Source organism: Falco biarmicus, chromosome 1 (assembly GCF_023638135.1).
Source record: "Falco biarmicus isolate bFalBia1 chromosome 1, bFalBia1.pri, whole genome shotgun sequence".
Taxonomy (NCBI): domain Eukaryota; kingdom Metazoa; phylum Chordata; class Aves; order Falconiformes; family Falconidae; genus Falco; species Falco biarmicus.
The window spans coordinates 16714885-16738523 of record NC_079288.1 but is presented as its reverse complement, the minus strand read 5'-3'; the positions used below and the strand labels follow the sequence as shown (position 1 = coordinate 16738523).

Genomic DNA, 23639 nt, shown 5'->3' with positions numbered 1-23639 from the left:
GGGGACAGCCCGGGCCGCCCTGGGGCTGGCAGCCGGGGGGCTCAGCCGCGGGGCCCCCCAGGCCCGCGTTGGCTCCGGGGAAGGCGCCGGACGATGGCGGTCACCTGAAGGCCGGGCCGCCCTCCCGCCACCAGGCAGCGCGCACCGCCGCGCTCCGCCTCTCCCCGCCGCTGCCACCGGGGGCCGCGCAGCCCGCGTTCCCTCTCAATCCCTCTGCGCAGCCCGGCCGCTCCCCCGCCCTCAGCCCCGGGGGTCGGCGGGCCCGGGCCGGCGGCGGGCGCGGGAGGCGGCGCGGGAGGTGGGGCGGGCGCGCGGGCGGGGGGAGGCGGGTGGGGGAAGGCGGCTCCGCACACCCAAGATGGCGGCGGTGGAGCTGGAGTGGGTGCCCGAGACGCTCTATAACACGGCGATCTCGGCCGTGGTGGACAGCTACGGGCGGGCGAGGCGCCGGGACATCCGCTCGCTGCCCGAGAACATCCAGTTCGACGTGTACTACAAGGTGCGGGGGGGGCGGCGGGGGCCGCGCGGGGCCGGGCCTGGCCGGGCCCGGGGAGCGGGAAGGAGAAGCGGCCCGGGGGCGGAGGGGGAGGGGGGCGCGCTCCCGCAGGCCCCGGGCCTCTCCCGGGGGGCTCGGAGGGGAGGGGGTGGGGGCCTCGCCCCCCGCCGGCGCGGAGCCGGGCCCGAAGGGCGGGCGGGGGGAGCCAGGGCCTGCGTGGGGCCGCGGCTGGAGGGGGGGGGGGGGGGTTGGGGCCGGGCCGGGGGCCTGCGGCTGCCCCCTACCTCCGCCCGCGGGCGCCTGGCCGGGGGGCGGTCGGGGGCCCGTGGAAGGGGCCTGGCCCGGGGGCCGCGGGGGGAGGCCCTCGGGCGGGAGATGCCGCCTGAGCGCTGGGGGCGGTGGGGGGCAGGGGGCAGCCAGCTCTCGCGGTTGGAATAGATTATTTTTTTTCCTTTTCCCTTTTTTTTTTTTTCCCCCTCTTGCTTTTAATGTGTTGGAGAAGGTGATGTCAGTGGTAGAGGGAGCTGAGTTTGCCGTGCTCTTCTAGCCTCTTTAATGGTCTGGTAGGAGCCAGATGAAAAGAATTGGGGCTCCTTTAATGATATAGTTTATTAGCCTGGAATCATTCTTTCATGAAAGGGCTGTTTCTCATTCAGCTGCCTCAAAAATACCCAGAGTTAGAGTAGAAGGTACACTGAGATGGTCCATTAATTCCTATTGTCCACTAAATAGGCATTTCATCCGAGTGCGGAACGGCTGAAATGAGCATTCATCAGGAGCGAAACAATGTGAAAAAAAACGAAGAAAAAACCACACACCCCCCCCCCCCAAAAAAAAAAAACCTAAGATGGGAGATAACCCTTCCTTCTTCTGCCAGTTAATTTCTAAAAATCTAGGATGTGCTAAAAGAAGTAATTCTTTAGACAAATTGTTTTGAGCCAGGGGTAGTGGCCCATTACACATACAGAGTAGTAATATTTGTAAGGCAAGCTGATCTCCAGGGACGGGGAAGTTGCTTCTGCGTTGCTGGAAGAGGCACGTACGTTTCTGTGTACTGGCCATTATTTGTGTGCCTTATGTATTTGAGAGCTGTGGAAGCCCCTTTCTACCACGTATGAGCATGGTCACAGGTCATGACGCCACTGACATATGGCAATTGTCACATAAAGACTAAAGGTATGGAACTAACAACGTGGAAGAATATTTTGGGGTTTATTTTTAACTGCCAGTAGGTATGGCCATGAATGAATAAACTTTCTTGGCATTGCCTGTCCTGATGTTCATTCACACAAAAGGATAGTGCTCTGTGGCTTTTAAAAGCGTGAAAACAGAAAGTCCTTGTGACGATACCCAGCGGTATGTCTGACTTCTGAAGAGACTTTCTGTTTGTTCTGCTTGTGCACATTGGTACGCTGTCTCGTTGGGCAGATGATGATAAATGTGCTTGGGTACCTGTCCTCAAAATAATGTTTCTGTTGTGCTTATTGCTAGCCCATATAACTTTTCTTAATGACAGTAATTTGCGTTGCTTTTCCTATTATTTCTGTGTTTGAAACAGGACAGTGTTTGATAATCTGAAATACGTGAGGTGAACCTATATTTCTTTCACAAATAGACATCTATGAAACGTCCACCTACAGAATAAATAAACCTAGGCTATGCAGTGCAGTGAGTGTTTTGCCACTGCTGCCAATGGTAGGCTGGTCTTCCACGTCTTCACTTCTGTTTCTTTTTTTTTTTTTTTAAATCTTTTCTGTGTAGGAGAGCCTATACTCTTTAATAGTCACATTCAAATTAGCTTACATGTAAATGTAACTAAACCTTGGGTGGGATGCTGAGAGGAAGTCCTCAGTCCTTACTAAATGGTGTTTTTTCTGTATGCAGAGATGTCTGCCTGCAGTGAGTGCCTCGAAGCCTAGCCCAGATTGCAAGTCTTTTGGAACAGCGTTTGCATTTTTCGGTGCACCTGTGCAACACTCCGTAACTGGTTCTTGACTTCTGTGTTTGGCTGGCTACTGCAATGCAAATGATGTAGCTGGTTAGGTTAGATTGGGGACAGCATCGCACCTTTGGACATTCCTTCCACTCTTCTGTGTGGTGCTTGTTTTACTGTTTCGGTTCTGCATACAGTGATTTTCAAAACCCTGTGGGTATTGAATGCCATTTCAGGTTGGTGAGCCACATTCAGTAACGTCCTGACCATCAAGTTCTTCAAAGCAGAAGTAAAATTTCTGAAGTCACTAACAGTCTTTAAACTAAGACAAAGTATGAGACTTTTACATCTTCGTTCTGACTACGTGGTGGTGGTGGTTGCTGCTCTGCTGAGGGGTGTGAGCTAGTTGATAGAATCAGATGGAATAGTACTTACTCTTTAAATACAGCTGAGGAAAAGTGATGTGTAATTGAGGATGTGATGAATAATAGTTGCATTTAGACCTTTAGAAAGATAGAGAATCACTTTCTGAGATTATCAAAAGGAATAAAAGTGTTTGCGGTCTTTCACATGTAACTAATGGTTTGTTATCCAGGTATTAATCATGGTTTGTGATGCTGGGGAAACTGTTACTGATTTTTCAAAAAAAATAAAAGGTAGTATCAGTCAATTTTTGTTTTGATAAGCAAATGTTAATTGGCTGTGGCCATGCGAAACTTTTTTTACCAGACTCATTGATACGAGCCTTCGTGCTTAATATTTACAAATCTTGCAGTTTGCCAACCCATTCACGTTGATGAAGATGACATAGGCAGGGTGCGATACTGTTACAGCAGCAGAGATAGTCAATGTGCTCTTACTTCAAAGGGAGGAAAATGCTAGAAGAGTTGCTTGGTCCTAGGTTTTCCCCCAGGGTACCCTTTGATCCAGTGTTTGGCTCTATTGTTGTAATATATTGCCTTTATTTCCCGTTCCTTAACAAATCTAGTTACTCTTGATTCTGCATATTCCAGAATTGTTAACTTCTAGGACATGCCTTATAAACCAGTGCATTTACAGTTCGCAGTGAGGAATTCAACCTGGGATAGTTGCAGAATGTTCTGTGTTGCAGACTTGGTAGGGAGTAGGTTTGGCTACAAGGTGATGGGAGCAGGCAGGTTCCAAATGCTAAGCACGGTTACCTTTCTGCAGCATTCATAAACAATGACTAAAGCTTAAAAAAAGGCAATATCAAATAATGATGGTTGTAGTGAAAACAGCAAACCTGTACTGGTCTACCAGGGTGTTACTGGGTGGTTGTTGTTTTTTCAAGCGGCATTTTACTTTTCCTTGCAACCGTTGGAAAAATAATAGAGGCAGAGCAAAATGCTTGTAAGGATGTCCCGGAAGCTTTCAAGTCTGTGTTTGTGCTAAAAAGTATTTAAATATCTTATTAATTACAGCTGTATTCTGAAGAGCTTAATAACTGGTATTGTTACGAGTAACAACTGCATCTGGGGGAAAAAAACGGGCACACCTACCATATTTTGTTTCCTTTGTGTCTTTGCCAGTATGTATATCCTGGTTGTGTTGTTTGCTAGTAGAACTAGCTAGGTTCTTTTCCTTGGTTTTGTTGGGTTTGTTGGTTTTTTTTGCGGGGGTGGGTGGGTAGGTGTATGCCTAGTTTTTTAGAAGCCAAAGAAATAAACATGCTGGATCTCAGTTAAAATAGGACATGCCTGGCAGGTAGGCAGCATTTGCAATTGCCAAAATTCTGTATTAAAAAATAGGTGACAACTGGAACTTTTTTTTAAAAAAAGGAAAATCAAAGTATTATATTTTGTAGTTTGTTGGGGAGAGTGTTCTGCTGGAGGGAGTTCTTGTGAAGAATCTAGTTTCTGTTGACAGAAATAAGACGTTGAACTATCCAGTCCAATGACTGTTCAGTTAATGTCTTGCATAGAATTCAGTTCTTTCCCCGTGCCTCAGCTTTATATGCTATTATGTGTAATTATCTCATTTATTTGGTTTCATGATGCTTCTGAAGAGATACTGCTTCATTAGCTTTAGTGTTCTCTGCCATAGGTATTTGTTGCAGTTACGCACTAGCAGGCTGATCTTCGAGTTGTGCTGGCTAACAAGGAGTTTCATCCAATATTTATTCTCCATCTGGAAAGTCTTTTCTGGACTGCGTGTTTTTCTTTTTACACTGATTTTTCTTAAAATTTGGCCCATTTGGGTCCAATGTTATTTGAATGTTTTCTGATGAGATCATTAACCACAAGAACAATTGAAGATGACATTAATTTGTTTTTATTAGTGCAGACCTGTAACCTTTAGTAATTGCACCATGCTGACTTGTTATGCATTAAAATTTTTAGGCAAAATCCAAGAGGTTATAATCACACATTCTCTTTGAAGTGGTAGATAATTCTGCCGTGCTCCTACCTTGGTGTCAATCAAAATACTGGATTTTGAGTTTAGATCCCAATAGCTCCAACTTCTATATTAATGAGTGTAGCTGCAATATCATGTCTCCTCACTGTATTCTGCTAATCTGAAAAAGAACAAGCATGGCTAATAAAAGCTCTGGTGTTATATCTAGGTATCTGAACCAAACAAAACGAATAAACAGGAATTTGCTGACTGTTCACAACAAGCAATAGAAAATCCATTCTCTGCATTGCAGCAGAGATTGTTTTTTACTGATGAAGAATCACTGGAAGCATGATTTCTGTAAATTAGAATAGAACGAGCTTGTCCCAAGGCTTCGGTCTCCTGGGTAATTTGATGAGTGATGGGGATAAGCTACCCGTGAAATGGAGTGGGGCTGTGCTGCTTTGATTTTGAGGTTTTCTGACCAGAGTGATGCAAACAAGGTCACAAGCGAGCAGTGTTACAAGGGAGGCAAAAAATCCCAGAGCACATGGATTGGATTTTATAGGACTTCTGCTGTGACCGATAAGTGTGACTTCACAGAGACTTAATTATACTCATGCTGCTTTATTTTTGGGGGACAGAAATTAATTGTGTGTGTGTGAGGAACGATCATGATTTCCGCGTGTGCGCGCACACACGTACAACTGTTCTGATCATCTGGTTAGACTTCAGTGCAGTTAGGACTTGCTGAGTACTGCTTGAAGTAAGTCGTATCTCTGTATCACCTTTTTAAATTAAAACCTCGCAGTGAAACTTCATGAGGTTTTTTCCAATTATTACTTTTTAACACGTGCCTTCGTTCTATAGTCCAAATTTAGATTAGAAGCGTCTTTCCTTATGTCTTTACTGGTTTGAAACTTCTTGTCATTGCTTGCCATTCTTCTAACTCATGTAACTGGGTTTCTGTTTTCTTTTTTGTTTGGTTTTTTTGAACCTCTAACTATGGGGCATGTTTTCTCATCCTGATTCCCCATTTTTATCAGTGTTGTTGTTGAGTCTTACTTAGACACTAGAACTCATCCTAATTCAGATAATGAGGTCATATCATGAACCGAGGTGTTCAGCTGCTGCTGAAATAATAATTCCTATTTCCATTTTGTTTCCTTTGTACTGATTTAATTTCAAAGCAAATTGGGTTTCCCCATTACTGCTGCGGAGAATCATGTATGTGTGTGACTGTAAGGCTTCGTATCCCGTAGGTTGGACTCTGTTTAGACGTGAAACAAAATACTTTGCTGCTATGATACGCAAAGCAGCATGAATGGGCAGATGGGAAGTGTGCTGTGTGTGAAAGTGGTAGGCTCCAAAAGTTGTCTCTAAAGTTAAGCTTTTTCAATAAGGTTGGGGTTTTTTTCCTTGATTATTTATTTGATTGAGGTTCATAAAGTAATTGGCAGTATGTTTTCAAAGAAAAGCTGTAAAGTTTGCATTTTTTAATGCCCCAGACAATATCCATGTGAACCAGCGCTTGTCCAGAGGCTTTGTAGGTGGTTTTGAAATTGATTTAAAAGAATGAAGTGTACCTAAATTTCAAGCAGATTATTTTCTAAGGCTGTTGCCCCCCTACCCATGTCTAATGAATCATTTGTCAACACCACACTACTGACACTCAGGAAACTTCCTCCTTCCTTCCTTGTTAAGTAGGAAAGGAAGATTGTGGTTACATCGGAAGTTTTTTCTCAAATACTGATGTTTATTGATTAAGTATATAGCATTTCCCACATCTGGCATGATATTCCACATTACATTATTAGACTTTACTAAAAGTGCTGGGGAATTCCTTGTACCTTTAATTCTTACTGAAATATCTACATTAATTTTTCAGTCCTTTTCCAAACTGGAGCAATAAGGGCATAGTTTTCCAACTGCGTATGCTGCAGTTTGTCTTTTAGAGGGTCCTTTTACAACTGCTTAGAATTAATCTCCAGCTGCTTTAAAAATGATTTTTTTATTTTCATTAGGTTTAGAGAAAGTCTTTTATCTTGTGCTTGTACACAGTGAAACAGCTGAGAATGCTGGTGACACAAATATTTTATAGTTCTTTCTCTTGTGTTACGGCTTTGCTTTTGCTAGAAATTTAACATATTTTTGTCTTTATTTTCAAGGGGTTGCTAGGAAGCAGTTAGAGCTCAGCTTAATCTAGCCAGAGAGCGAGAAATCTGACAAGAACTTTAACAGAACTACATACCCACGATGAGATATTTTACAGGTTAATGTTACTAATATGTTTCATTGGGGACTCCACTATATGCGGCCTTTGAATGTTCAGTTGGATGTGTTACGGGTTAAATATTAAGCCTTTGGTCCTGGAGGAGGATTGTGGTGGTTTTCTCACAGCTATGCAAAACAGTTTGGTTGTGCGTGCATGTAATAATATGGCTGTATATTAAATTTATACCTTGATTCCCATCTTCAGTGCCAGAACTGATGTGTCAGCGTGAGCTGATGAAGTTGCAAGTTGTATTGCAGGCTTTCATTAATTTTTCCATAGTTAAAGAAAAAGACATCTCTGTTAAGCTCCAAATAGGTTAGGTTTGTGTCTAAAAGACATTTGTTTCTTAAGAAAAGAATGGTTCTTCAGAAGTCCAAACCTCTGCCATTCTTGTCAGGGCATGTTTTTCTTGAATCACTATTTTGTTTTGTTTTTTGTGTTATGTAGCAAGGCTTGTGGTCAGGAATTCTGTCTCTCTGGAGCTTTAACAAGAGAACCATTTCTTCAGTGCTTGCAATTGCTTCTCAATGAACAAATAAGCGTTACTGAATCTCCTGGAATTGCTTTACAGTTTGACGTATACTCACTATTTCCATGTCAAATTTTGTTTGAAAATATTGCTGTAACAGCTACAACAGTTTCAAAAGACTCCAAGCTGAGTGAGTTCCTTAAAATGTTTGCCAGTATGTCAAGGGAAGGGGTGAATGGTGTGGTAAACGTTCCAGGAATACTGTATTTCTCTGTATTTCTGGTTATACCTGTGAAAAATCAGTTGGTTTGTGTTTGGGGTTTTTTGCATGCCCAAATGGTGCAAGTGTTTACCTTTGAATCGGGGTAGGAGATGTGCAGATAACAGGCTCGGACCTCTGGGCCATAAGCCAAATTTTACATGTGCCTGGAATAACTGACGTATCAAAACTGCGAGTGTAGTTTGGGGGCTTCCCCTTCAACCCAGCCAGGGCATTTATTTATTAGCAATTTAAGAATCGCATGTAACAGTGAACACATCACAAAATGTGTTTAACTTCTTAAATATATTAATTTGAAGAAGTCTTACTAGGGTTAGTATTTGGTAAACTAGTACCAGAGTAATCTGGGATTTGTAGTTAACACTGCAAGGTGATAAGAGGAAATTATAATGGGCTTGATTGAAAGCCTAATTTTTAAACATTTGGTTTTGGGGTTTTGATTTTGTTTTTTTGATCAAACAAACAAAAAAATTGTTTGATTGTCTTAAATCTCTAGTAAAATAGCTTGGCTATGTGTCTTAGTTTCTTCCAGAAATGGTATCATCAATTATTGATAAGGTATCCCTGTTCAGTTTTGAGCATGGAATACTAGGCAAGATGTACTAACCTCTTCTTTTGATTGCAGAAAATGTGTTTTAGGTTTCATAGAACAGTTACCGTTAGACAGCCGTGTGGGAGAAAATGAGAACACTCAACCATGACTGTAGTTTTTAAATACACCAGATTGTATTTTCTTCCACTGCCAGGGAGAATATAGCTTCAGAAGAAACTCTGATCCCTTTGAAGTACAGGGACATGGCACTGTTTTATCTGAGGAGTAACTTTGCATGCAAACGTGTGCTGTTTTTTAAAAGACTTCCCCCTGCCAGTGAAAGAAACGACTGAAAGGAAAACATTCATTTCTGGCAATCGACATTATTAGGTCAAAGTATTTTTGGTATTTTTTTTTTTTTTAGGTTCTGTTGTTAAAATAACAAACTTGCTGTGCTGTAAAATCAGTGTTGTGCTTTTATAAGAATTGACTAAAAGTAAATTTCTGGCTGGAGATGTTCTCAGCATCAGTGCTGTGTTTTGAACACGAATTCATCTGCTCCCAGTGTTTGTGAAGAAAAAGGTGAACCAGACCCAAGGTGCTTACCAATAACAGGTTTTTAGAAGTTATTAAACCCGCGAGCAATGTTAACACTTGCATTAAATCTATATTTGTAATTGAGCATCTCTAAATAATGTGTTCTGTCGGCCTTGCTCTTGCTCACATAGTAAGGGTAGCTGCACTCCACGTCAAAGTGCCTGGTAGCTGTAAAACCCGCTTAGATAGCGCGGGGCTTGCTCTGGGTGTGGGCATGCCTGCCTTGGCAGTGTGCAGTTCCATGTTTTAGCATATGGGCTCCAGGGTTTTCTGAATAACCGTTCGGAGTGCAACACCGCAGCGCTTTACCTGCATGCTCACGATGGCATGAAATGCAAGTGTATAGTCTGGTTTGCGTCTGCCGTTAAGCTGCAGTTTTCTGGTGTCTCTGCTGTGCAGTGGCCATGAAAGGACAGGAATGGATCTTGGCTGGCCTGTGTTGAGGTGCAGCTTCTCAAGAGAAGCGCCTGTGAGATGCGAGTTACTGGCTTCTCCTTTTTTCCCTGGGGAGTTACTGCCTCATAGAAAGATGTTATTATTTTTGTTATTAAAAAACAAAAGGGGTGTGCTTTTTTTTCTGGAACACCTGAACTAACGCATGGTTGTGCTGCACCAGTCCTGTGGGATCCAGTGCTGTACCTGGGGTTCAGGGGCTTCAAGACACCAGGAATTAATAGCCCACCATGGATTTTTCTGACCTACGTTTTTACAGTCACTTTTGTACCTGTGTAAATTCTTCGTTTTTATAGCATAGCATGGCAGATAGTTCTGCAACTTAACTGTGCTTTGCATAAAGAACTGCATCCATGGTGGTTTTGGTGGGTTTTTTAATGAACAAGTCAACTGATATATTTGCTTATCTGCAGACACAAATCGGTTTGGGTATAAAACTAGCCATTGCTTCTTATAAATGCATGAACAGATTCACTTGAGTTTTCCTATTTACTTACACAGGAATTACTTGTGTAAGTTCAGGTACTAATGGTGTTGGGGCTTATGCCTGTCTTTAGCTCTGGGTATTGGTGAGGTTTTTTTGCATAACTTGTGTGTTTGAGGGTTAGTTATATATTTATTTATATATAATATAAAATCTATTTGCAGTGCTGGATGCTGGATTCTGTGTCAGTTCAACATGTTTTCAAAGCATTTGGTATCAGAGAAGCTATTGGTTTTTTTGCTGACTTCAGGGGTTTCTTGGTTTTGTCTTGGCTTTCTACCTTGTGTTGCGGTGTTTTGGTGATACAGGTGGGCATAGACACTTGAAAATACATTCATAGATTAAAAAAACCCTTGAAACCACTTATGGAGCTCTCATGGCTTGTGTGCTTGGTTTTTAAACAGTAAAGTTCTCCTCCTGTGTGGAGATAGTGGAGCTATTGCTACTTAGTCTGGTGTATTTCAATACTTTTAAGTCTAGATTTCATCAGAAGTCCTCTTTACTATTAAGTTAAATTTCCCAGAAGAACTCAGTCTTAAATTTTAAACTTTATTTATATTTTTCTTTCAGCTTTACCAACAGGGTCGCTTATGCCAGCTGGGTAGTGAATTTTGCGAGCTAGAAGTTTTTGCGAAGGTGCTACGAGCTTTAGATAAAAGGTAGGTATCTTAATTTATCAATAATGCTGGTTTCAGCTCTTACCTCCTGATCTAGGTTTTGAATTTGGAAGATGCCTTGCTAGCCTGTCTGTTAACCATAAGAATATTTCTTTAGATTTACAGGTGAACTTTCAAGTAACTTGAAGTTATTTTTAGTTTCTATCTTTCTGTTTGTCTCAAAAAAAAAAAATAAAACCATCATAACTTCTGCATAAATGTACCAAGTCATCTGTGGTAGTTGGCCCCCAAAGTGCTTTCTTTGTTATTGCTGTGCTATGGTTTAACCCCGGTAGGCAGCTGAGAACCGCGCAGACGCTCGCTCACCCACCCAGTGGGATGGGAGAGAGAATTGGAAGGGTAAAAGTGTGAAAACTCGTGGGTTGACATAAAGGCAATTTAATAATTAAGGAAAAAGAAAACAACAAAAAGAGGGAGGGGAGGAAAAAAGCACAAACAAGAAAAACAAGACATGCAAAAAAAAAAAAAATCCCCAGTTGCTCACCACCAACTGATCAATGCCCAGCCATTCCCCAAGCAGTGGCAAAGTACCTGTTTCTTGCTGTTGTAGCAAATCCTAAGTGAAGGGTTATCAGGCTGGTAGGATTGCCCCAGTTTAAAGAGTTTTCCCATCATTAAATATTCCAATTTGTAGTGTTATGCTCAGAACTTGACTTTTTTAGATCAGATTTTTTTTAACCGGGATAAGCTATGAGTCTTAGACATACTTCTCTGCCATTGTTTGCGTGTGTGTGATGTTAATGGATTCGTCATTGTGCATTTATCTGCAGTTTCTGTGGGAGTTGTGGCATGAGGGTGGATTTAAGGCTTCCCTTCCTCTAAGTTTTAGCTAAAAAAGTGGTTTTCCAGTTTTAATATGGTGTGGGTAGCTTGTGTTTTGCTTGCACTGGAGGGTGTCCTTGTAAAGAACTTTGTGTACACTCACTTTATTTGTTGGATAATCCAACAAGTGCAATCCATTAGCCTTGAGATCGACAATTATACTTGTATTCATCTGGTTTTGGTTTGAGAGAGGGTTGGAGTTATTTCTTTGAATCACTACTCATTTGAATTCATGGCACTCAAGAGCCAACTGACTGCAGTGTTCTAAAAACTTCATGTGTAATCAAATTCTGTTTTCTTTTGTTTCAGACATCTGCTTCATCACTGTTTTCAGGCTTTGATGGACCATGGAGTAAAAGTTGCTTCTGTACTGGCCTATTCATTCAGTAGACGGTGCTCCTACATAGCAGAATCGGATTCTGCTGTGAAAGAAAAAGCAATCCAGATCGGTTTTGTTTTAGGTAACTGGTGATGATAGGCCGTTTAAAGTGTGATACTTTCTTTCATGCAAGCTTCAGTTAACTAATGCTAAATTTTTTTCATGTTAATGCCTGTAATTTCTTTTAAACAACGTGTGTTTTTTTGAATGTAACTTTCAGAAAAGTACTCGGTGTCTTTATTAAAATCCAATATATTTTTCTTTCTAAGAATATATAGGCTTATCTTTGGTATTTCAGATGTTTTAGATTTAAAATTTGTTTGCGGATGTAATGCTTAACCTTAAAACTTTGCAGAATTTTAGTATCGGTAAGTATTTCTTGACAGAAAACTGTAGGAAAACTACGTAGTACCAAAAAGTCATCCTTAACTGAAGGAGAGTTTTTCTACTCTTACATTTTACCCTTTTCAATTCAGCACTGCAGGGTTTAACCTGGACAGGGCTTCCGTATGTAGTACGCAGTTCTGTGAAATAAATAGTCTTCTTCCAAGACTTGAGCAAACGCTTTTTCTCTTAAAAAGGTGTTCTGCTGCTCAAATTCTGTTTGTCCTTGATTTTTTTAATTTATTTTATTTTTTTCCCCAGGGGGGTTCCTATCAGATGCAGGCTGGTACAGTGATGCTGAGAAGGTATTTCTTTCCTGCCTTCAGTTATGCACCCTTCATGATGAAATCCTTCATTGGTTTCGTGCCGTAGAATGTTGTGTAAGGTGAGCTCACCTCTAATTCTTGTATGTCTTACTGTGAAATACACATTAATGTGTTACCAGCTGCCCCAGAGCCATCAAGCTTCAGATGCTCCCTTCAGTATTCAGGTGCAGCACAGTGCTTTCCTGGCTAGAGCTGAGGATCAGAAGGTGCTTGTTTTACGCTGATCCTTGAGGTTTCACTTGTCAGCTGGCAGCAGAGTTTAATGAAAAAATCTACCGTTTTGCCTTTCCGCGTGGTGTCATGGGTAGCAGGTGCTGGACAGTAATGATACAGCACCTTGAGCGTTTTCCCAAGGGTGTTTGCACATGAAGGAATGTTATGTGTTGGTGTTTGTTGAAATTATATTTACTACAAGAAGAATTTGCCAAATCCAAACACAACTGGTATAAATACAGTTGAGCAGAAATAAAAGGAAAACATAGGTTTCCTGATTCCAGATCCAAAGAATTCTCTAGCTCCATGCTGAGCTACTTAACTACGTGATTAGGTAAATATCTAGATGCACAGTTCTTGCGGACACCTTCAGCCACAGCTTAAACTTTTGGAAAAAGAAGTTTTGCTTTTAGGAGGCATCTGGGTTTATCTGCTTTGTTTCTTCGGGCTTGTAGTGGGATCCACTGAGGTTCAAATTCCATTCACAGAGGCCTTGGTGATTATCACTTCTAGTTTTTAGTTGCTCTGCTCTTCCTTCTGTGTTTCTAGGTGTGTGCTGTACCGATGCAGTCTGCAGCAAGTAGCCAGGTTGTTTTTGTCAGTAACAACTGACCTCTTTTGCATGCTACAGGTATGCGCTCGAATACCTGTGTGCTAGTGAGCATAGTTAAAATAGGATTATTTTTTTGTTAGCTGTTGTAATGAACCACAAAGTATATACTGTATTTATCTGAATATAGGGCAAAACTTGTTTTGGAAAACTGCTCCAAAAAACCCACCCTGCATCTTGTTTATGGTTGGACAAATACGAAGAGTAAATAGGCTTTGCCAGTAGCTGCTTATTTTATCTGCCAAGCAGAGGGCCATGGCAACGGTTGCTGCTCTGCCTTGTTCTGCCCTGGCAGCTACCTCTGGCTTTCATTCCAGAAATAAGATGATGCCAGGAGAAGACTGGGCACACATATATACACCTTCCTAGAACTGGGGAACTATGGATGTACTACAGCTGTTAGTACTTGGTCCTTTGCCTTCTAATTAATCTAAAAAAAAGTTTCCTGGTTGCATTGGGCTGTTTGACAATCTGGAGAAGCTGCCTACAAAATAAACTCCTGCCCCTTCTTCAAATAGGAAAGAAGGTGAACAAAGGGGGAAAAATAAAAAGGTGACTCTCCCTGTTGGACAACAGCGTACAGCCCACACAATTACAGAAAGAAGACTTTAGTTTTGTGCTAGGAAAAACCATCCTGTGTTCGAATGAGCTCTTCTGAACTGGAGATGCTAATTCTGTTGGGATAGAGACTGCCGTTGTTCTCGTAATGAAGGCTGATGGGCCTGCGTGTGACATCAAGTCCCTCTGGGCAGTGCTGTGAATGAGGAGACGCTGCTTTATGTCCAGGCATCTCCCAAAAAATAGAATAACAGCATCGTTTATTTGGAAATGTATCAAATAGCGAGGATTTGAAACACTTCAGAAGTGCTGAGTATGTAAAATCTAACCACCTTTTTGTGGGAGAGCACTGTAGTTATACTCGGCTTTGAAGTCATGAGGCAGTGAGATAAACTTCTTGTTGTTACCTTCTAATCCCGACTGTGGAATATCTTGTTCTTACCACTGTGCTTGCACTGGAGTTCAGTGGAGATCTTAAAGATCAAAATTTAAGTCCAGCTTTTGAAAATATGACACTCTTAAAAAAAGAGCTGCTCTTATTCTAAAAACTAGAAAGTCTTATCTCTGGGAGTTTAATATATTGCATTATTAATAGAGCGCAGTTTAAAAAACATTTAAAGTTTTGTGTTATTTAGACATAATTTGGTGTTTCTTTGTACTGGCAGTAGTAAATTATATGGAGAAACTTGAGAAAATGAAAGACTTGAGATATCTACAGGCTTGTATACTACTTTCCTGCATGTGGTGCGCGCCTTCTGGTTTGCTTTCATTATTGTATGTGAACAGTAAGGCACAAATATGTGGTTCTCCCACTTCACCCACTTCACTATCTCACATTTTGCTGATTTTGGGGCTTTTTCTGGTGTTTTTAGACTTCCTAAGCTGCTGTGTAACATGGCTACATTTGTATGCTCTTAGAGGATGATTTTATTTGGGGAGGGGAGCTATTCCCCAAGAGCTATTATTGCAGACATCAAAGAAGATTCATAGCTATTAGCATAAATGTCCTAGGGCATTTTTTCTTCCTCTTGGCTTTATCTTCTAAAATTCCTTTGGATTAACAAAGGATTTTTTGTTACTCAAAACTGGATCACACAAACTCCGCTTATCCTAGAGGATTGGGTTAGGTTTAGCTTGGTTTTTTGGTTGATTTCTTTGTTTTCAGACACTATCACTGAAGCATCCAGATACTGGATATTATCTTTCCCAGGCGCTTATCTAAATTGCAGTACTATCCCTACTGGCTTATACCATTACATGGGATTTGGGCTTCGTATTTTTGATGTTGCATAGCAGCTCCCAGTTGAATGGTGTAGGCGAAAGAGTTTCCCTCTTTAAGGAAACTGTAATTGCTTAGTTTTTCTCTCTGGTTTCTTTAAAGTTCCTGTCTCTTGTTGCTTGAATGTTAGATAGTTTTCTGCTGCCTCTGACCAAGAACAGAGTGCGCTCCTACGTAGTGTTTAGTTCTCAAACCTTATTTAAGGAAAAATGTGGCTGTTGCTTTTTTTTTTCCCCTGTTCTTCAGCCATGTTGCTGTGTTTGTTTCTCATTGGAAAGCTGATGTTTATGTAGCTCGTTTCAGGGGGGTTTTGAAGGTTTTTCTTTTGATGTTCTGTCTGCATGGCTAATACACATCTGCTGCGTGCTTGCCTGCTATTCCCGCTATTGTGAAATGTGAAATTCCCGCTTCTTGTGAAAATGTGAACTTTATTTCCTTTCTTCTTAGTGCTTGAGTTTTGTGATACATTTCAATGGGAAAGCATAGGAAGAGGCTATGTTAGAGGCCGGCTGAATTTACAGGGTAAATGTTGATGTATTACTTTGCTATTGCAGGAGGCATGGCTACAATAACTTAAATCTCTGGTAGGAGTACATGGTAACAGGAAAGAGGTTTAGAGAAGAGAAACATCTGATCAAAAATCTTGCTTGTTCCTTCCTCCCCCCTAAGCAGTTTATTGGAAGATGTATCATAATGTATCACAAAAGGTATAAAATGCCGTACCTATTCGTTAGCTCACATTATAAGATTTTTAGCCTCTGCCACACAGCATTGCGTTCTGCTTCACTTCGTGTATTTCTCTTCCTGTGTTATGTTGTCCTTCTGATTTGTGAAGGCTTGCCTGATGTTTTTCAATCTCTATTGCTCATTGCCTAATAACAGATTTCCAGGAGGGACAATGGATGTTAATTTACCAAAATTTCGTGTGTGCTAGATGGCAGGCATTTGCAGTAGAGAAGGAACAGCTGTCTCTCCTCAGCCTGCAATGGGTGGGAATACAATTCTGCCCTTTAGGCTTGGAATATGGTAATACACACATTTCTAATGTATGCCTTTAAAGTAAATAAGCATCAGCCTACGCTAACGAAAGAAAAAATCCTTTACTTTTGTTTTAAATAGATGCCAGAAGCTGAAATTGTTAATTCTCTAGAGAAACAAGAGTATGTTTCAATAAGGCTGTGTTCTATTGTCTGCATTCGGCTGTTGTTCCATGAAGCTTGTGTTAATCCTTGACGTGGAAAGGCAGCGGGTTAGGAGACGGGGCAGGGCGGGGGAGAGGTGTGTTCGAGTTGTTGTGAACTGGGTCAGCAGAGCAGGTCTTCTGTGGTGGTGCCAAGTCAGCGCTGGTACCATGTTGAATGAATGGGATTGAATCTCTTGTGAAGACACCCCCTTCTCCCGCCGCTCTAAACCCCCATACCAAAAAGTGCCTGCTTGCAAAGCACTGTGCTGCTTAAGGTCTGAGGAAGAAGTGCAGAGATGCATGAAAATGAGCTGTGTCTGTACTTAAGTGTCTGTTTCAGTTCACCATGCTCTGGAAAGGAGGTAGAAGGGATTTAATACTGTATAGTACCAGGTTTTATCAGTGTTGAGAAGAATGGATTTTATGAGAAGATATTATTGAGAAGAATGGATAAAACACAAAGCCACCACACCAAAGTGGTTCAAACACTGGATATACAAAACTGTATCAAGACATAAAATCATTTGACATCTCCAACAGTAAAAATTCTTGCCATGCAAGAGACAAAGCACGGTGTACTGAAATGATATTCTGTAAATAGTTGTGTCTTGCTGAATTCAGACAGTGCAGTTTCGTTGGGATGACAGCCCAGTCCTATTGTATGCATAACACCGAACTGCAGATCCGTGGCACTGCTGTGTATTGAGATGGCTTAGACACTGCTTAGATCTCTTTACATCTTCCTAAGGTTGCTGCATGTTCGAAACGGTAACTGTAAATATCACTTGGGAGAAGAAACATTCAAACTTGCTCAGTCTTACATGGATAAACTTGCAAAACATGGTCAGCAAGCAAACAAAGCAGCGCTCTACGGGGAGCTGTGTGCACTGCTCTTTGCCAAGAGCCACTATGATGAGGTGAGTGGGATTTTGTTTTTCTTCAGAAAACTGGTTATGAAATCTGCTAGGATGTTCCATGACTGGCTCAGTATTCATGCTATGTTTCTAGCTGGAGTTCCTCATCTTTTGTGGTACCTGTGTGGCAGTACCAGAGGAATACTTGATTTATTTACTTTTTTTTTTCTTTGTATTGTTCTGAGTTTGTCTATCAGCTCTTAATGGTGTTTTGACCAATGTTAAATAATGATGTGTGATAGATTGTAGTATGTGTTGGTCATCTGTAAATGAAATAAGAAGCTTATTCCAATAGGTGAAAACAGATAGCAGAACACGGTAATGATTCTTCGCACCCATTTTATAAAAACTGTCATAAGCGTAACTGTTGTATAAACTGCAGTTTTTCTTTGGCACCTAAGTACGTTGACGAGGAAGTTGCCCTATGCAATAGGAATTGTGAGGATTACTTAAAGATTATAAAATACACTTTTTGGTCTGTAAAAATCATTGTAATAATATGTGCCTTAGGCTAGTATAAAATACTTACACATTCAGTATTAACCTTAAGAGCACTTTAAGTCTGTCTTTTAAGACATAGCTGAACGAGTTCGTTACACATAAGCAATTAAACAGTATTTTTTTTTTAATTTTTGTAATGAAATGGCTAGCATATTTTTCAGAGCTAAGTAATATTTTTCTTAGTGTTGCAACATTGTGTTGGTAACTCTCTGTTCAACAGGCTTATAAATGGTGTATAGAAGCTATGAAGGAGATCACAGTTGGCCTGCCTGTAAAAGTAGTAGTGGATGTTTTACGACAAGCTTCAAAGGTGAATTTTAAATCTTCCGTGTTTCTTTTGTAAATAAATTGCTACCAAGAATGGGTGAGGATAGGTAGCACCTCTAGAATACTTGGGTAGCCACTTCTGTTTCATGAGCTTTATGGCTTGTTCTTTGTGTTTAATTGGGCCACCTCAGACCAGGGAGGGGGTTTGGGGTTTTTCTTCTTCCTTTCTGCAGCTGAGTTGCAACGGTTCAAGTGAATGTCGTGACAAAGTTAACCTGAGAGCATTCCATTAAAAGGTGGCCTGTTCCCCTGTTTGATCTAGGCCAGGTACAGTACTAGCCCTTTAGTTAGACATTTATGGCAGAATAAAATACAAATTTACTAATGTTATCTGTAACACTTTTCTTAAATAACAGGGAAGTTCTTTAGTAACTGTGATATTTTGAAATTAAAGATAGTAGTTAGCAACTGTGCCCGTATCTGGAGGAGATGGGCTCTCAGTGTGCATCTCTTGACATGCTTCATCTCAACCTGTTTAGGCTTGTGTTGTAAAACGTGAATTTAAGAAGGCTGAACAGCTGATAAAACATGCAGTATACCTTGCCCGGTAAGTAGCATTAAAAAAGCCCCACAAACGTTTAAAATTACACTTAACTTGCCTCCATTTGTAATACAAGTGTGTTTCTACAGGGAGCATTTTGGAGCTAAGCATCCCAAATACTCTGATACGCTACTAGACTATGGATTTTACTTGCTCAACGTAGACAACATATGCCAATCTGTTGCAATCTATCAGGTATGAAGCCGGACTCAATGTCTTCAGTTTCTCTTGATATTTCTAATTTCTCAGGTGTTTCTGCTGAAACCCACATGCAGTTAATTCGCGAAGACAGATAGCAGTTGATTTCATTACCACAGTGCTTGTTCTTTAATAAACCAAACACTGAAACACCCCCAACTGTGGGGTTTGCTTTCTCTTTGTTTTTTTCCCCCTGACTCTTAAGTGGTTTTTATGTATTTACTGTTTCAAGTATGTAGGTATATGCCTGCAGAATTTCAGAGCCGGTAGATTTACACCCCCACCATCACCCTTTAACAATGAGATCAATTTTTTTTTTTTCTTTTCTCCTGTATTAACTGAAGAAATGGTATTCTTGTAACTCTTTCAGACAGCTCTTGATATCCGGCAGTCAGTATTTGGAGGTAAAAATATACATGTAGCCACAGCTCATGAAGACTTGGCTTACTCTTCATATGTTCACCAGTACAGCTCTGGAAAATTTGACAATGCACTGTGAGTACGAGGGTTTGAGGTACTGGCAGCAAACTTAGTACTGTAAGTGGTGAAAAATGTTCTTTAACGATACAGACTTCCAAATTAGCATTTAAATGCATCTGTTCATTGTGTTAATGTTTCTGATATTTTATCAGTCAGCTGTAGGTCTCTTCTCCCAAGTAACAAGCGACAGGACAAGAGGAAACGGGCTCAAGTTGTGCCAGGGGAGGTTTAGATTGGGTATTGCGGAAAATGTCTTCACTGAAAGGGTGGTCAAGCGCTGGAACCTACATGATTCTATGATATATTTAAACTCTTTCAGATTCCATGCTGAACGTGCTATTGGCATTATAACTCACATTCTCCCAGAAGACCATCTTCTCTTGGCATCTTCAAAGAGAGTTAAAGGTAGTACCCTTCACTGCGTTACGGGGACAGTTTGAAATCAGCCATTCAGATCTGTTTATCCTGTTCCCTAGCAGAAGTGATGTGGAGGTCACTCTAGAATATCTGTAGTCTTCAATATTCTCTGTCAACACACTTGTAAAATACAAGAGAACTTCTTTAAAACTTAGCCGAAAGACTTTGAGGGGGAAGGGAGAGGAGAAATACATGGCAGGAGCTTGATACCTGGTCATACCTGTTTGAAAACAGTTTGGAATAAACACAAAGCCTGATCGGATGTCTTCTGAGATGTCTTGGGTAGATGGCTCCCTGCTGCCTACAGTTAACATCTCTTTGTTTGGAACACAGTAACGTTGGTTTTTCTTTCCTGTACTCAGCACTTATCCTGGAGGAGATTGCAATAGACTGTCACAACAAGGAGACTGAGCAGAGGTTACTTCAAGAAGCTCATGACTTGCATCTGTCCTCCCTCCAGTTAGCTAAAAAAGCCTTCGGGGAGTTTAATGTACAAACAGCAAAACACTATGGCAACCTTGGGAGACTGTATCAGTCCATGAGAAAATTTAAGGTAAGATTGTATTGATGGAGTAGCCTTGACTTAAAATCTGCAAGACATCTATAGATCTGTCACAACAAAGGATGATTTTCCATGTCCACCGTTCATACCTTCAGTTGGTAGCTTTATGGTTAGAAAACTTCAGCTCTCCAAAGCTTTGCGCAAAAGTAATCCATTAATAAGCATGGTGCCTTGAGAGACGGGATGATGGCAGGTTTGACAGCAGAGGAAGTGATACTATTTGCTGATCCACTTAACTAAGGATTTGGAAAACTTGATTTGCTTTTGGCTTTCTTACTTTTTGCCTTTTTATAAAATAGTTACAGACTAGCCACTATGTTTCTTCAAACCTTCCTTTCCCCCCCTCCTTCCTGAGGCATGGTGAGTGCTGTCTGACTGACCTATGTGAATTTCATCCCCATAGGAAGCAGAAGAAATGCACATCAAGGCAATTCAGATTAAGGAGCAGCTTCTAGGTCAAGAAGATTATGAAGTTGCCCTGTCAGTGGGTCATCTAGCTTCTCTCTATAACTATGACATGAATCAATACGAAAATGCTGAAAAGCTTTATTTGCGATCCATAGCAATTGGTAGGTGATTCTTAAAATATGTGACTATATAGTGCGTTTAATACTACAGGAAACATTATTAAAAAGCATGTTAAAGTTTTTAGTAAAGAGCTTAATGAAATGCAGGATGTTTTATTTTGTATGTGTTTTCAATCTAAACATAATGCTTTTTCTTGAATGGTCTTCTGGGACCTGAATTTTGGAATAGTATTATTTTCAGCACTCTATCAGAATTCACGCTTGAAAGCATGTGGAAACCAACTAATTAGAAGCTTGAGTGTTCGTCTTCAGACTAGGTTTTGCTGCTGGGGCTAGAACTTAAGTGCGGAATGTGGTTAAATTTTGAAAGAAATGGAAAACTGTTGTGCCCATCAGCCTGACGATCATTAAATGTTTTTCTTGCCCATTATCACTTGCAATGAACTTAAGAGTTCCAAATCAAATGCATCTTTGGGCCATGCTGTAGCTCAGTTTCGAGACAATCTTTCTTCGTACAGTTATGTACCGTGCATTACAGAAGAATTTATGTTTTTAAGGCAGAAAACCAACTTCACTTTAAATTGAATTCAGAGTGAAATTGGGATACAAAATGACTGCCTTCATGATGTGACTGGTAGGTTGTATGTATGTAAAGCCACAGTGCAGTTCGTGGCCTGATTGTAGAGTCCCTGAGGACAAGTTACAGTACCCACCAAGGAGAAGGTAGATAGAACTCAAACCCTCGTCCAGGAAGCTCACATGTTGCTTGTGTTCTTGATTTAACATAAGAAAAACGCGATGGTCTGCCGTAACACAAAGGTTCGTATTGTCTTTGAAAATGCTGTGTGAAGTAAGATGCAGCACATGGGTGGACTGCCTCTTAATTTTGTTTACTTTTGGATTTCTTTAGGAAAGAAGCTTTTTGGCGAAGGATACAGTGGACTTGAATATGATTACAGAGGTCTCATTAAACTGTACAATTCCATTGGCAACTATGAGAAAGTTTTTGAGTACCACAATATTTTGGCCAATTGGAACCGGTTGCGGGATCGGCAGTTCTCAGTGACAGATGCTCTGGAGGACGTAAGCACCAGCCCTCAATCCACTGAAGAAGTGGTCCAGTCTTTTCTGATGTCTCAGAACACTGATGGACAAAGCAGCTAAGAACTTGGTCAATTAACCAGTTAAGGTTTTTTCCCCCAGGTTACAGGGGGAAAAGTCATACTGTGAAATCTAAACCATGTAGTTCTCTGGGGGCTGGAATTTGCATTGAAACACTGGTCCAGTCTACTGAAGAGTGCCCATACGGATGAATGTGTGTTAAATTCTTATCAGCATGTGTATGGCATGTTTAGTTCGGCTCATTTGGTATTCCTGAAAACCCCTTCTTTCTTCTTTCTAAAGAAGCAACGTTGCAGAAAGTCTGCAAGAAAACATTAAATAAAACTGTTTGAGTTCAAAGGAGTTGCATTCTTATTATGAATAGAAGGTTTCATCAAGAGTTTTCTTCTGATGCATAGAAAGAATAAATGCTGTACTATAAGAAGTTATACGAGAAAGGTCTTTCTACTGTATGCGTTGTAGCAAAGTTAATCGTAAATATTGAGAAAAGGGAGAATGCCCTAGCCTTGGCTGCTGCCTTATGAAGAAAAGTGGCAAAGAACCGCTTTAGAGAGCAACATACTCTTTGCGAACCACGATAAGTTGTTGAGCAAGTCGCCACTGTATGTTGTTTTAATATCCTGAACTGGACCAGTGTTCATCCATAAGCGATAGAAGATCCAGTAGACCAGCAACCTTAGTTTTCTTTGGTACCAACCGAGAGTGCTAATCTTCTGAACAGGACCAGGAAAATCAAAAGTGGACCAGCCTGCTAGAAACAGTTTTTGGACCAGTGGCTTTAATTTAATATTTCTGCCCCTGCATTCACTTTTACAGTAGAATTATTTCATTTAGATGTATGATCAGTGCAAAATTATATTCATGTAATAGATACAAAACTAGGAAGTGAACGTTCTTTAGCAGTTGCGATGGCATGTCTTTACCTAGTAAGCTTATACAAATATTAATGTCGATGCCACAAGCAAAAACTAGAAATGCTTGACTATTTGCTGCAGCCATTTTTTTTATTGTTTTGTTTTTCCTTTTTGAATGGGCTTACTCTAATAATAGAGGCAGTAACTTGTTTATACCAGTTAATAGTTTTGTATTGCAATCCAGTTCAATTTTATGTTTCTGGAGAACACAATTTATTGTACAGTTTGCAGGGGTCAGCGGAAAATGCCAAAAAGCACAACAGGTCTTTTTTTTTTTTTTTTTTTTTTTTTTTTTTTGTGATGCTTCATTTCTACATTAAACAATAGTACAACCAGAAACTGATTCCTTTATATTAATTTAAAAAGCAGAAGTCAGCTGTAAAGATCCTTTAACAATGCCTATCTCACTAGCTTGTCTTAATTTTTCTTCTGTTGGGGGGGCTGCTTTGTCGTGTGGTTTTTTGGTTTGGGTGTTGGTTTTGGTTTTGTTTGTTTTTTTTTTAATGTTGAGGTGATACTCATTTGAAAGTCTGTGTAACATAGCAAGCTAGAAACAACGCAGTGCTGTTACCTCAGTTCTTGTTATAGCAGCACAGACAGTGCTCCTGTAGTTAGGATTCTGTCACTTGGGGGTTTTCTCCCTTTTCCCCCCCTATTTTCAGGGGTTTGTAACTCGGCCATGGAGGGTCGGTGCGAGCTGAGGCTCAGCAAGCACGGCTCCTGCAGGACTTGACTGGATGGTTTGTTTGGGGTCTGGTTTTTGATTTGTTCATTAGGTTTGGGGTAGGGAGAGCTGCTTGATGGTCTTCAAGGAGTGCAAGGAAGAAATTG

At 40.9% G+C, this 23639-nt stretch overlaps 1 protein-coding gene across 1 annotated transcript; it reads left to right on the top strand.

Moving 5' to 3' along the window:
* The first annotated feature begins 318 nt into the window (after positions 1 to 318).
* Positions 319 to 22233, top strand: APPBP2 (amyloid beta precursor protein binding protein 2). Its single transcript, XM_056333861.1, has 13 exons — positions 319 to 499; positions 10445 to 10533; positions 11683 to 11834; positions 12398 to 12521; positions 17054 to 17222; positions 17941 to 18030; positions 18527 to 18594; positions 18678 to 18783; positions 19157 to 19281; positions 19586 to 19671; positions 20046 to 20236; positions 20649 to 20814; positions 21683 to 22233. Exons 1-13 carry the CDS (start codon positions 359 to 361, stop codon positions 21934 to 21936), a joined length of 1761 nt encoding a protein of 586 aa, XP_056189836.1. The 5' UTR covers positions 319 to 358; the 3' UTR covers positions 21937 to 22233.
* The last annotated feature ends 1406 nt before the right edge of the window (positions 22234 to 23639 follow it).

Excerpts from the sequence above, each read along its gene's own strand:
- APPBP2 (XM_056333861.1), top strand. The coding sequence starts at position 359 with ATGGCGGCGGTGGAGCTGGAGTGGGTGCCCGAGACGCTCTATAACACG. Across the intron at positions 10,534-11,682 it reads CTACGAGCTTTAGATAAAAG|ACATCTGCTTCATCACTGTT; the intron begins GTAGGTATCTTA and ends CTTTTGTTTCAG. Across the intron at positions 11,835-12,397 it reads CCAGATCGGTTTTGTTTTAG|GGGGGTTCCTATCAGATGCA; the intron begins GTAACTGGTGAT and ends TTTTTTCCCCAG.